General features: G+C 46.9%; 1 protein-coding gene across 1 annotated transcript in view; it reads left to right on the top strand.

Moving 5' to 3' along the window:
- The window catches only part of Ptprn2 (protein tyrosine phosphatase receptor type N2), a 680,302-nt gene that overhangs the window by 599,452 nt on the left and 66,864 nt on the right, over positions 1–13,986 (top strand). Inside the window, exon 14 of the mRNA XM_027417041.2 lies at positions 13,690–13,837. Coding sequence (XP_027272842.1) covers positions 13,690–13,837 — 148 coding nt within the window. The remainder of the gene's footprint in view (positions 1–13,689; positions 13,838–13,986) is intronic.

The following is a 13,986-nucleotide window of genomic DNA, read 5'->3' as shown; positions in this document are numbered from 1 at the left end:
CCTCCTCTGTGGAAAAGCATATCCAATGCTCCATGTTACCTGGACTGTCTTCAAATCCCAAGCCCTGGATTAAGTTACTGGTGGTTGATGTTCGGTGCTACCTGTTAGTCCTACAGCTTGATAGAGGCATTAACTAAATGTCCAAATGTTGGTCTATGTAACAAAAGCCTAAAGGGTTAAAGAAACACCAAAGTCATTTATGATTATGATTTTTTTATGATTTTTTTTCTCATCCCATTGCGGCCTCATTGGGTCAAATCATAAGAATTGTTTCTTGCTTGGGATAGAGTTTAAGCAACTCAAGTATTTTGTAACCCAATGCTTGCAGAAACTTGAGGAAATGAGGAAGATAAGGAAGCACAGGATGGGTAGTTAAGAGGACTAAGATCCCCTAGTCTGTTCTGCACCAGGGTACATGGCACACATGCCCACCTCTCCACCATTCTCTCTCATCCGTTGTGAAGATCTCAGCCACGGCAGAGGGATACAGAGGCATCGAGAGTTCTGAGTTATGTAATTGATCTGCCCTGTGCAGAATGACCTATCAGAGGCAGTCACCAGATGCCTCTGTTACTGCAGATGCTCCAATGGCTTCCCCTTGCTCTGAAAATAAACACCCTGGCTCCTTGCCACAGCCAAGCTTCTGAATGACCAGGCTGGCAGCTTCGCCCTGCCTCCCTTCCATTCCAGCCAGGTCCTCTCTGGAAGGTTCCAAATCCATTCTCACCTCCAACTAGAAGCTTTTCGGTCCCTCCCTTCCCTACAATGCCCCAATGTAGGGGAAGCTGTAGCCATGCCTACTTAGGGGCTGGCTACAGGTGTGCCTGACCATGCTTGCAGGGCATGGTTAAGGTGACGTAGAGTGAGATTTTCAGGGGACTGCGTTTCTCTTTTGGTTTCACTTTGGTACTTGCTGGACAGACTGCTGTCACACCGGCTGGCTAGGTTGCTCTAAGGCTTTTCCCTATTAAATACCCTTATATTTCTACTTGGCTCCGTATTGGTAATTTCTCACTATACCCCAAACTTCTCATTTCCAGCTCTTTCCTGTTTAACTCAGAGCCACTCCAAAAACACAAACTGGGTGCCTATCCCAGCTTAACTCTCATCTTTTGAGTTTGTGTCTTTGTCATGTTGTTAATTATGTTGTTTATCCGTGTTCTGGGGACTCTCCAGCCCAGGGAATCTATCCCTCAGATCTGAGCTTTGACAAGCCAGTAGCTGGGCCCCAGAACCTTCAGTTCTCAGACCTATTGGACAGGCTGCTCAAACTAGCTGACAGCCAATAGGAGTGCAGGAAGAGTCAGGAAAGCCAGCTTTAACCAGATGCAGCTCCAGGGTTTCAGACCCAGCTCACCAGACAAACCGCCTTGCCCTGACTGTAAATATTAATCGTTTTGCACACCAGGAAAAGGTGGCACAATACCTTCAATTATTTCCCATTTCTATTCATCATTGTTATTTTACCAACGTTCACATAACCTTAATTTTATGATGTTAAATAAGATAATGAGATTCATAAAAATTGTTCATTTAGAATTCCTCGAGTGCCTCTGAGAACAACAGCCTGACAGCATAAATGTGCAAGGATTGTCGTCCTCATGAAAGCACCGACATACCCTATAGTCTTCACATGGAGATCCCTGACCCTGTCCTGTGCCACACCATGTATTTATACCCAGCCGAAAAATCCCAGAACGAAACAGACTCGGCTGTGTGAAGGAACTTGTTATGAGTGGGGGATAAGGACAAAGTTAATTAATTCTTTAGGCTTTATTAATCAGAATACTTCTGGGGAAGAATGTGCCTGTTGATGCTTTCCTTCTTGACTCTAGCCTTAGGTCTACAAAACTTTGGTTTTGTTTTTCTATAAATCTGCACCATAAAGTCCAGTGGGAAGCTGAAAACCTACAGCTTCCTCTGTCTTTGGACACCAGGGACATATTTCAGAGCTCTGGTGAGCTCCATGTGGTAGGCTGGGGTACAGCTCAGAACCAAGGTGCTAGCCTAGGGTGCACACAGCTCCAGGCTCCAATTCTAGCATCTCAGTGATGAGCAATGAAGATGACCCACAGTCTAAATCAGCCTTCTGACCATCTGGGCATCTATAACTGTTTCTTCAGTGGAACTTGTAATTCCCAACTTCAGTCTGGATTGGGAATATCAAAAGTCAACATTATGCGATAATGATACTGTATCACTAATAGTTCACTTTCCAATAGACTGAGTTCTGTGCAGTTCAGGATTTAGCCACTGCTGGTGCCCTGACCCACCACTCTGTAGACTTAGCCTTCCTTCTTTCATCTTTCAAAGCAAGTGAAATGTGGCTGTTTCAGTTTCCATCTGAAGCAAGGAACAGGTCCACCCTGAAGCCACACCCCGTGATACTTGGGAAGAGGCACACCAGCTTCTTGAGTGTCTTTTGAGGCCAGGGAGTTCTTAGAAGTTCGTGCATTTTCCATTACAGAAAGGACTTGGATCTCGCTATGTAGACCAGACTGGCTTTGAACTCTCTCTGCAGCCCAACCTATCCTTAGTCTTGTGCTAGGTTGACAAGGCCTGTCCCGCCACACCTCGATACATGAAAAGGATTTATTTTTTTGCCACATCTTCTCCGTGCTGTTCCATCACCATTGCTTGCTCATGAAGCCTGTGTCCTCCACCTTAACTGAGTGTCTGCTGGGGACTTTCCATATGACTTTCAGTTTTGAGGTGTTTCTACTGCACCAAGGATTTATGATTTTTTTAATGATCCTCACAGTTTGGTTGGTTTTGATAAGAGGACAGAGAATATATTTCTTAGCCATTTGAAAAAAATCACATTGCAAACAGCTTTTCAAGGTGTCTGGTCAGAACTGCTCAGCCTGAGAAGCCAAGTGTTCAGAAGACAAACTTGAGAATCATCCTAGTTCAAGCTTACCGTCAATGCCAGCTCTTAGCCATGTGGGAGGGTTCTCCTGCTGGCCGTCTGCATCTTCTCTGCCACTCCCCGGGTCACCGGGCTAAGGGAGGCCTGGTATGTTACTGTGGTCGATGACCGAGATGCCTCGTTCTCAAAGCCATTCCACGAAAGCAATCTCTAAGCCACGCTAGCAAGGAAAAGCTCCCCAGAGGGCCTTCCACTCCTTCTCTGCACTTCCATTTGTCCTATTCCTCCTTCCCAGGCTCTGTGTGGAGAATCTAAAAACTGGATTTCAGAACAGCGTGGTGTCTAATTTTATTCTCAGGAGGCTGGTAGGGACATCTTGCTCCTAGATCTCACAAGACGGGCATCAAGATTGTCTGTACCCCTGATGCCTCTCTGCTTCTTTTCTTTCATAGTCTGTGGCTCCCATTCCAAGCACAACTCTCCTAAGCTAATAATAATAATAATAATAATAATAATAATAATAATAATAATAACAACAACAACAACAACAAAACTTTCCCCTTCGACCACTTGACTGTGCCCTTTCTTGGGTTTTCTCATGCTATTTTGAATCTCTGATTTTGAATATGTAATGTACCTGCCACGTGATATCAACGGACAGTATTTAGGGTGTGCCAGCTGCAGGCCTTTAGGTGGCCAGCAAGCTTTACCTAATCAAATATGTGCTAACCCCTAAATCTTTTTATCCGTGCTCACAAGGAAAAGGCCAGTGGCTACACCTGCTCTGTCTTGCCACTGGTTATGATTTTTTTGCTGGACTTCAAATGTCTTACTTTTGAAATTCAAACACTTGACACAGATGCCTCCCTTTGATGTGTTAATGAAGACAAGCGGCAGTGTTATATTTTTAGAGAAACAAAGGTCACCGGTGTCCCCCAAATGGCATGGATGCTGCTGCTTCTTACCCCTTGTTTTCAAAAGCGTCAGTCTGACTGTGATGCTTCAGCTCAAACCTCCCTGGATCTTGTCAAGGAAAATGTAAATGGATTGTATTCTTCCACAAAAGGTCTGACTGTAACATTGGTGAATTAAAGGGCATTGCTCCGTAATGGGCTCCTGTGGAAAAACAGGAGGGGCTAGAAGGCCCAGCTTCCCTAGAACTAATTGCTCCAAAGCAAGTCCTCCAAAACTCAGCCTTTAAAAAACGGTTTCCCACAAGGTGGATAAGAGCTTGCTTTTTGCAGAGTCACGGTGAGAAGGGAGCTTTGTGGGGACGCTTCTATACGTTCCTTGCCTGTGATCCCAGAGGCCTCCTTTAAAGCTGACATTGATGTTCATTGTGTATCTTGACTAGTGAAATAGCACCAGGTGGGCCCTGGAGGGCTTATTTCTGAATGCTCCCCTGTCCTTGAGTTCTGTGTTGCAAGGAATGAGTTTATTTTCATTGTTCAACTTGATGCTAGCTAACAATAAATCTTTCCTGAGTGTCCCCTTCTATCAGTAAGGGCAAAGAGTCACCAAAGGAACACAGAGCCTGTGGCCTTCAGTGGGCCAGCCTAATGCTGATCCACCTAGGTGCCATCATGTTGCTATGCTGGGTTCCCTGTGTGCCAAGGTGGCTGCCATGTGTAGAAAGTAGCCCCAGGGACCCCAGGCCTGCACCTAGATTTACATGGCCTCTGAAGACATCCTGACTACCTCTTCAGTCTTCCACTATGAGCAACAGAGACTTCCTTGCTGTCAAGTAAAACACCCTAGTTCTACTGTCAAGGTTGGCTTGTTGCCTGCCCCCAGGTGACACTGAACTGTAATGAAAACACATCTAGCTCACCCTCAGAAAGTATCGACATGCAAGAGGATGGACATCCTCCCTTGAAGACTGAATTAGTGGTCTTGGAGTCTCTTAGGGGAGCTCAAAATTAGGAAAATGCCGAGCTGAGTTCTAGATGTGCGTGCCCTTCAGATCCCTAAATCAAGAACACAGCCAATAGCTACATGGTGAATATATGCCTCCTGACATCCCCTAAGAGCCTGGCCAGCTCCTCAGACAAAACTTCCTAACTGCAAGCACCAGCTCCTAAAGGTCCATCTCAGCCTGTCTACCTCTCCCTGTATCCCATGGACCCTAATACTTCTGCACAGAGATGCCAACAGAGCACCCAGAATGGGAACAGGTACACTGGTGAATTCTGGTTGAAGATAGCCCCCAGAAACCAGGGACCTCAGTTTAGCACGGGGCTTGTTAGATCTCAAATGATTCCCCCACCCTCGTGGTGTGTCCAGAAGAGGATGCCTGTGTGTGCTCAGAGAAAGGCGCCTGTCCCGAACACAGAGGAAGGCATCCATCCATCCGTAGTCTGCACAAAGGAAGGCGCCTGCTGTGTGCATTGAGAATAGCTGTCCTGTGTATAAGGTGAGAAGGTCCATGGAGGAAGAATGCCCACCTGGGATCTGAATGCAAAGTGGGCCAAACACACAGTGTTTCATTCAACTGTAAAGAATGGATGGAATCATGCCATTTGCAGGAGAATGGATGGAACTGGAGACCATCATGCTAAGCAAAATAAGATACTGCATGTTTCCTCTCAAGCACGGAAACTAGATTTTAAAAATAGACTTGAAAGTAGAAGAGAGACTCTAGAAGAGGTACAGGAACAGCAGGAGTGGGAACGAGAGAGGGCAAAGGAGGGGATGTATCAGAAGAAGACTTTAGGGGTAGAAGGGTTTTAGAAAAGAGCTTTTGGGGCCACTGGAGTGTCTCCAGATTGTAGGGCCAACCTTCAGTGGGGGCTGGAGGAGAATACTGGGACAAGAGCCACAGGTTCAGAGATATTTCCTGAAATTTATAGTGAAACACTCAAAATAACTTACATTGCTCTTCTGTTTCCAAAATGCTCTTAAATTTCAAAGGATTTGTAGGGCATCCAGCACCAGTGCAGAATTTTAATCTCTCATGGGGCCACAGGAATGCCAGGTGACCAGCAAACACTCTTTGCACAGGGGACAAAATACCAATCTCCCCAAGAAAAAGGTTTTCATGAAAAGCGAGAGCTGAAAGCATACAGAACCAAGTGGGGGGGTAGGTTTGACAGGGACAAGCATTCTTTAAGTAGACCAGTGTTGGAGTGGAGTCATGAGATGGGGGTCATAGGAACCAGGGCAGAGCCTAGAGTGTAGGGCAGTAAAGCCATGAGGTGATGGTAGGTCTCCGATCAAGAAGGTCATAGGATGATGGAAAATCCCAGATCATGGGTCAAGAAGGTCATAGGGTACCAGCAAGTCTCAGGTTGTAGGGCATGAAAGTCCTGGGGAGATGATACCAGGACTCAGAACACAGGACATGAAGATCGCAGATCACAGGATAAGACATTCATAGGTGATTGTAACTCCAAGGATCATAAGGGAGTGTCCTAGTTAGGTTTACTATTGCTGTGATGAAACACCATGACCAAAGGAACTTGAGAGGAAAGGGTTTTTCTGTCAGCTTACACTTCCAGACAGTAGTCCATTACTGAGGGAAGTCAGGGCAGGAACTCAAGAAGGGCAGGAACCTGGAGGAAGGAGGTGATGCAGAGGCCATGGAGAGGAGCTGCTTACTGGCTGACGCCTCATGGCTTGCTCAGCCTTCTTTTTTATAGAACCCAGGACCACCAGCCCAGTGATGGATGGCACCACCAAAAATGGGCCAGGTCCTTCCCCATTAAACACTAATTAAGAAAATGCCTACAGGCTTGCCTATGGCCCTATCTTACAGAGGCATTTTCTCAGTCGAGGTTCCCTCCTCTGATGATTCTAGCTTGTGTCAAGTTGACATAAAACCAGCCAGTACAGACAGTAAGGTCATATGAGGTGGTGTGGGCAGGGTATGACGACAGCAGGTCCCAGTAAGAATGGTAAACACAGAGCTTGTTTTTGAGCTGGGCCTCCATTTCTGGATGGATTGGTGCCAGCAGAAGGACAGCAGCTGATCACAGGGGAGACAGTTGGAACTATAGTCCTCTGGGATGTAAATCAACAAGCTAGAGGAGGGGAAGTTGATAGGCAAACAATGCTAGCCCACCCGCGATGATCCTAGAAATGGATTAAATACCATCAACAACCCCAGATCCTCTCTCTTTTCTTAAGTGTCAGCTACCTGAAGTCACTTGTGGTCTGAGAACAATATATAGAAAATAAAATCACTGGTAAATTCTAAATGCACGCCCTTCTGAGTACTGTGATGGAATCTCAAGCCTTCTCATTCCAGCCAGGCAAATCACACTCTTGCCTGGTATATCCCCAGTGGACATGCTGCTTGCCTGCTAGTCACTTTCTTAATATCAAGTCAACTGTCAGAGTACCATGGCGTTCAAGTAAGAATTATTCTGCTTAGTAATAGCCCAAAGCATAAGAATAATGCTGCCAACTTGAGAAAGGAAGGAAGGAAGGAAGGAAGGAAGGAAGAGAGAAAGGAAGAAAGGAAGAAAGGAAGAAAGGAAGAAAGGAAGAAAGGAAGAAAGGAAGAAAGGAGCCTCAATGTATGTCCTTTAAGGGAAAAAGTAAAATTTCTCAAAGAAAGAAATCAAGTGTTAGAGATACTTAGATCTGAGTTGTTGTTACTGTTATTAACTTGTTACTAAGTTGCTGCTGTTAAACTCTTACTGGCTCAATTTGCAAAGCTAACTTGTAGCATTATTATAAGGAATGGCATACCTTATAGAGAGCCCTGCAAGACTCAGACTCCGACATCCACTGAGGTGTTGGAAAGTGTCCCCACCAGGTCAACACTCACACTAATTTGTGAAGAAGCAACTAGAGAGTGGATGCAATGACATGAAGTCCATGAGGGGGGCTGCAGCCACTGCTAGAACAAGGTCGCAGTGGATCCTGAGACCATAAGGCGTAAACTCTGGGGGTTAGAGGAAATCCCCCAGTCAGCTGTTTAACTTGTCTAGGATCTGATCTCCTGTATGTAAGATCAAACCTGATAGGGGCATCTTTTCATTTTAAAAAGGAAAATTCTATAACATTGCAAATGTTCAAAGCCTAAACTACCGCAGTCAGCACTAAATAAAATAAAATAAAATAAAATAACAAAACAAGCAACAACAACCAAAACAAAACACACAAAGCCAGCTCTCCCAAGTACCAGGGAGAGCAAAATTTATTAAAGATGTGCATCTTCCTTGGTGTTGGCTGTTTGTGTGTTTTGTTTCATTCCATCTTCATTTTCTATCCATTTCTTTTTTTACTTTTTTTTTGTAATTTTTTTATTAGTTCAAATTAGGAACAAGCTTGCTTCACATGTCAATCCCTTCTCCCTCTCCCTTCCCTCCCTCCTCAACCCTCCCCCCCAACCGCTCACTTGCCCCCCTGCCCCATCCACCCTCCACTCCCCAGGCTGGGTAGGACCTTCAACAGGGCCTCCCCAAAGTCCACCACATCATCCTGTGTCCAGGCCAAGACATGGGATGGGCTCTCAAAGTCCCTTCTTACACCAGGGAAAAATACTAATCCACTACCAGGGGCCCCTAGAGAGTGGAGGCCTCCTCATTGACATCCATGTTCAGGGCTCTGGATCAGTCCAGTGCTGGCCTCCCAGACAGCAGTCTGGGGTCCGTGTGCTCCCCCTTGTTCAGGCCAGCTGTTTCTGTGGGTTTCACCAGCCTGGTACTGACCCCTTTGATCTTCATTCCTCCCTCTCTGCAACTAGGTTCCAGAGTTCAGTTCAATGCATATCTGTGGGTATCTGCCTCTGCTTCCATCAACCACTGGATGAGGGCTCTTGGTAGGGGTCAGGCCGGCCTTCTATACATTTCTTTATGCATTATTTATATAACCAGAAAGTCAGTCACAATTTCAAAACAAACCCCCTAGGATTAGGAAGATGGTTCTGCAGAGATAATTTGCTTGCCACACCAGCATAAGGACCTGTGTGTGAATGCCAGCACCCACATAGAAGCCAGGCATGGTGGTATATGCCAGGAACCCCTGTGCTAGCAACAGGAGGATCCCTGGAACTCACTGGTCAACCATTCTAGCCAGATTAGCTTCGGATTCAGTGAGGAGAGACTGCCTTAAAAAATAATAATAAGGTAGACAGTGATTAAGGAAGACACTGGACATAGACCTCTGAGCCTCCACACCCATACATACTCATATGTGGACATTCACAGTCACCAAAACCCAGAATGTCTCCCACTATCCAGTCCTTATGCCTGCACTCACACATGAAATAAAGGTGTTTAAATGGCCATTTAAAAAGACCTATGAATGCCCTCTACATGGTAAGTGTGAATACACATTAAATTGCAAGTTCATTGGCCTGGCAGCAGGAAGCTGGCTGGTCTGAGAGCACTGCCCAGTCTATTCTGGTCTCACTGCTCTTCCTGTAAGAGCAGGCCACAGGACAGAACTCTCATGTGCCAAGTTTTGGGTTTGTCTTTACTGATTAAAATGTGTTATTTCACAATGAAGGCAGAGCCTCCCACAGACTCCTAACCACAAACCACAAAAGAGGAAGAGAGACTTCATATTAGTTGCGGCACCAAGATGATGGACAGAAAGCAACCTAAAGAAGGAGGAGCTTGTTTTGCTTGGTGGTTTGGGGGAGTAGTCTGTCAAGAGTGCAGGAATATAAGGCTGCTTGCACACATCACAGAGGACCAGGATCAGAGGGAAAGGCATGCCAGCACTTATTTCACTTTCTCCTTATCCTCAGTCTGGGACTAAAGCCCATGCATGAATGATGCCATCCTTGATCATGGTGAGTCTGCCTCTCACATAGACACACCCAAAGGAATACCTCCTAAGTGACTCTAAATCCAGCCAAGTTGACAGGGAAGGCAAACCGTCCCAGAGCCTAGGATGTGTCTGAGAGGTGTGATCACCACTTTCTATTACTTAAACAACGCTACATGTAAATATTAACAGGAACTGCTGATCAAATGGAGATGTGCAGGACCAGACACCACCTGGCTGGCGAGCAGCACATGCTGAGAGAATAAAAAACTTACATCAGTTTCATTATAATCAAGTTTATCGATAAATGCCTTAATTCTGGGGATGAAAATGACAGTATCAAAGTCTACTTCTTCCCTCCCTCCCACCACCCAAGCTGATGCCCAGAGCTCAGGCTGCTTTGAACTTAGAAGTTCAAGTGAATTTGCCATGATTCCATGGTGGAGCTGATTGTGCAATTCAAAGAGCTGTGGTCCAAATGAATAGGACTCATGGGGTACACTTCAACACACCGCACCTACAACTAGGGTGATCCCGCCAGGACCTGCCGTGAGACCCATTGTTTTGCCACAAAAAGAGCCTCTGCTCATGATGGGTTTCTTGAAAGGGTTTTTGAAAGGAAAGCCAGGGCCAGCCTGTCTCTGCCCAGTACCCTCAGTGTGTGCTCCTAGTACAAAGGACGCGCTTTACACTGGAGGCCTGCACACCTAACTGGTCCTTCTGCCCAGTCCCTACACCAGCACTGGTCTCAGTGACTCTGCCAGGATCTCACAAAACTGAAGTGTCACACCTTGCTAAGATTGATTGTGTTACCCTGTCTTGAAGAATTGGTGTGAAGGAAGGGCCGGCAAGATGACTCAGCAGCTCAGAGATCTGGCTGTGCAAACCCGAGTTCAGTTCCTGGAACTCACTGCGGAAGGAGAGTAGAGTCTTCCGACCTCCACATACACACTGAGAAATGTACACAGACACATAAGACACACAATAATAAATTTTAAAGAAAAAAATTGGGGTGCAAAAATATACCTTTGATGTTCTTCTATGATTATGTTTATTTGCATGTGTGTGCGCGAATATATTTGTAGACGTGTACACATTTACATGTAAGTGTTCCTGTATGGATTGTGTATGTTGTATTCATGTTTGTGTGTTTACATGAGCGTGATACTGGGGGTGGATATTGAGCACATTCAGCCACTTTCCACCATATATTTTGAGACAGGATCTCTTGCTGAACCTGGAACTTGCCAAATTTTACTTAGACTAAGTCTGGCTAGCAAGTCCCCAGGATCAGCCTGCCTGTCTCCACCTTCTCAGCAGTTAAGACCATAGGGTCACACCACCATGCTGCTTTTTACATGGAGTTGGGATCAAACTCGGGCCCTTCATGCTTGCATGGCAAACTCTTTACCAAATGAGCCCTTTCCCCAGATTCCACCACCATTATCTCCAAGAAAGGTGATCATGACTCCATTCTCGAGACAAAGCCTTTTCAATTTTGCCCAGTTCTACATCTTTCCACCTCATGGGTTCCAACTCCACACTAGAGGGTCCCTGAGGGCCAGCACAGGCTTTATTTGCTTGTACAAATAAAGCCTGTCTGGGGGTCAGAGAATGGAGCTTGCCACTAGCTAACCATAGAGATCTGTATAGACAGATAGGAAGTTAGGTAGCTGGGCAGAGGCAGGATATAAACAGAGAGAAACAGGAAATCATTCCCTTGTCAGATCTGGGGTCAGATCTAGAGGGAAATGCTGAGAGATCAGAGAGGAGCAAGCCACAGCACACTTTACCTCCTTAGTGTCTCAGCAGACAAGAGAGCGAGTTCCTGTTTCTCCCTGCTTATATCCTGTGTTTGCCCAACTACCTCACTTCCTGTCATCTGTATAGACCTCCAGACCTCTACGGTTAGCAAGTGGCAAGCTCCATTCTCTTACCCCCCAGACAGGCTTTATTTGTACAAAGAAGATATCACCACAATTGTGTGGGGGAGAGTAGAAGTAGTCTACTAATCTAAGAAGGCTGCCTCAGGAAGCTGCCTCACCACCACCAGGCCCTGCACCTCACAGCTGGGCCCAGAGGATCTCAAAGACCCCTAGAGATTATTTGGTGGTCCCTGACTTCCAGAGCACAGGACCACAGGGGAGGTAGCCCAGCAGGGCACAGCTAATGTCTAGAAGGATCCTGGCACATTTCTGTCAACGCATCAAGGAACAGCTGAGTGGTGTTCCTTCTGTTCTGAGTCACCAGGGACAAAAGCGCCTGCCTCTGCCTTCTACCTACCTGTCACTTGGAGTGTCTGTTAGCAGTGACGATTGGCTGAGAGGACTGCCCCAGCTCCTTCAACACTAGAGTGTCAGAGAGCGGGAGGCATGGGTGGGAGCAGTGGGCATAAGTAGTAGGAAGGACGTGAACCTCTGACTGGCTACTGAGTGCTGGCTACTTCATGCTAAGAGGCCAAGTGTGGGCACACGTGCACATGTGTGCACGTCTCCTGTGGACCCACTTGAGAGCCTATGTCTGCGTGTGGCATAGAGTAGATTAAAAGCCCATGATCAGGGCTGAAAGTAAAGTTCAGTGGTAGAGCACTTGCCTAGTAAGAAAGAAAAGAAAGGGGGAGGGAAGAGAGAAGAGGGAGCTGAGGAAAGCTGAGCTACTCTAATCTGAGCTACAGACAAGAATGGGACCACTACACCCTGCACAAGTCACTTATCACCTGGGTGTGGTCTTCCTAGCATCTCTTCCAGGAGGTCTATTTTTGGAGCGAGTGGACTGACAAGCTGCAGAGACCACACAGGGTCTCAGTGGCAGGGAACAGTCAGAGTCCTTTATGCCCTAAGCCACCAGTGTTAGTGATGTGTGCTCACTGGCAAGTACTGGGAAAACAAAGCCTGGAAAGAGCCAGGGTCGGACTTTGCTTCCTTTGGTTAACATTAGAGATGTTCAGATTTCATCACAGCTCCCAGTCTAAATGGTTCAGCAAAGTTCCAACTTTAAGAAAAAAAAATAACTTTTGTGTAGACCGAGGCAGGAGTGAAGGCAGTGGGGCTGAGTTCCCTGGCTCTGGACTGACCCCTTGTTTCTTCCATGTGTTTGCGTATATGCTAAAAGTACACGAGTCTCACATGCTGGTGTGTGTTGTGACTGTGCCTGGTGGGTTGGTAGCACCATCTGAGAACACCGAAGTTCCTCAGTAAATAGGAATCTGTGCACATTGAAAGGCACTTCCAACCCTGGGGATCAGCGGAGGAGTGTGTCTCTCTCTCCCAGGCCTTAGGAGGCCGAACAGTCTGGCTCCTCACCAGAGGGCCTGGTTAAAGCTGTGGTTCTGGTTCAGCCTCTTCCTGGATGGATGGAGGCTTTCCATCAGGACCAAGGCTGGATACAAAGTGGTGTTCCAGCAGCTCGCTTTTTCAAGTAGATAACTTCAAAGGTTACTGTTTTGAGAACCAGCAGTCCTCTTGGGAAGAGAAGATGAAAGACTGGCTACACAGGGTGTCACTAGCTGAGATACATCCCCCAGGTTCCTTGGTAGCTATGTTTAGTCCTGTTCTTTAAGTATGCATCAGTTTTCTCCTGTGGCTTCATGTGACCTGTGCCTTTCCCTTCCTCGATTTCAGGAGTGCTGTTCTCAGGGCGGTTTTCAAGCACATGTACCCAGCTGCCCCTGCTCATAAGTTTCCCATGGCTCCCACTACCAGGTCCATGGACATCCCCCTAACCCTGATCCTCCTGTACAAGCTCTCCTTGCTTCTCAGCACAGCCCCCACACTGACCTGGCCCCTGGGTCCTCTCCGTCCCAGGTAAATACTACAGCCCTTGTAGTAGGCCTTGTTGCATACATATTTTTTCCTCACCAGTTTTGTCTGGCTAAATGTGTGCTGACAGAGATCTGTCTCTCTTCTCTCAAAGATCACCCTTGCTCGAGTGCATGCTGCAATTCCTAACACAGTGCTGAGGCTCGGTCCCCAGGTGGGGGAATCTCACACACATCTCAAGCCAGAAACAAAAGCTAGAATAGTTGTCGTACCCCACACATCCCTGGCCTGCCACGGGCCAGTCCTAGATCGCAGGCCCCTGACTCTGTGTGTCCTTTTCAGGCTTACATGGAAGACCATCTGAAGAATAAGAACCGACTGGAGAAGGAGTGGGAGGCACTGTGTGCCTACCAAGCAGAGCCCAACACCTCGCTTGTGGCCCAGAGAGAAGAGAATGCATCCAAGAACCGTTCCCTGGCCGTACTGACCTGTACGTACCTAGCCTGCCTGGGTGACCTAGCAGGGGGAGAGGAAGTGGGGACATCTGGCTGTGATTTACTCCACCCGTCTTCACTGTCTGCCAAGCCCCTCAGCTCTACTCTATCTCTGTCTGCTGGAGCTGAGCCCACACTGAAGACC

Source organism: Cricetulus griseus, chromosome 5, assembly GCF_003668045.3.
Source record: "Cricetulus griseus strain 17A/GY chromosome 5, alternate assembly CriGri-PICRH-1.0, whole genome shotgun sequence".
Taxonomy (NCBI): domain Eukaryota; kingdom Metazoa; phylum Chordata; class Mammalia; order Rodentia; family Cricetidae; genus Cricetulus; species Cricetulus griseus.
Note: the sequence above shows the minus strand (reverse complement) of the source record. Positions and strands in the feature narration are given on the sequence as shown.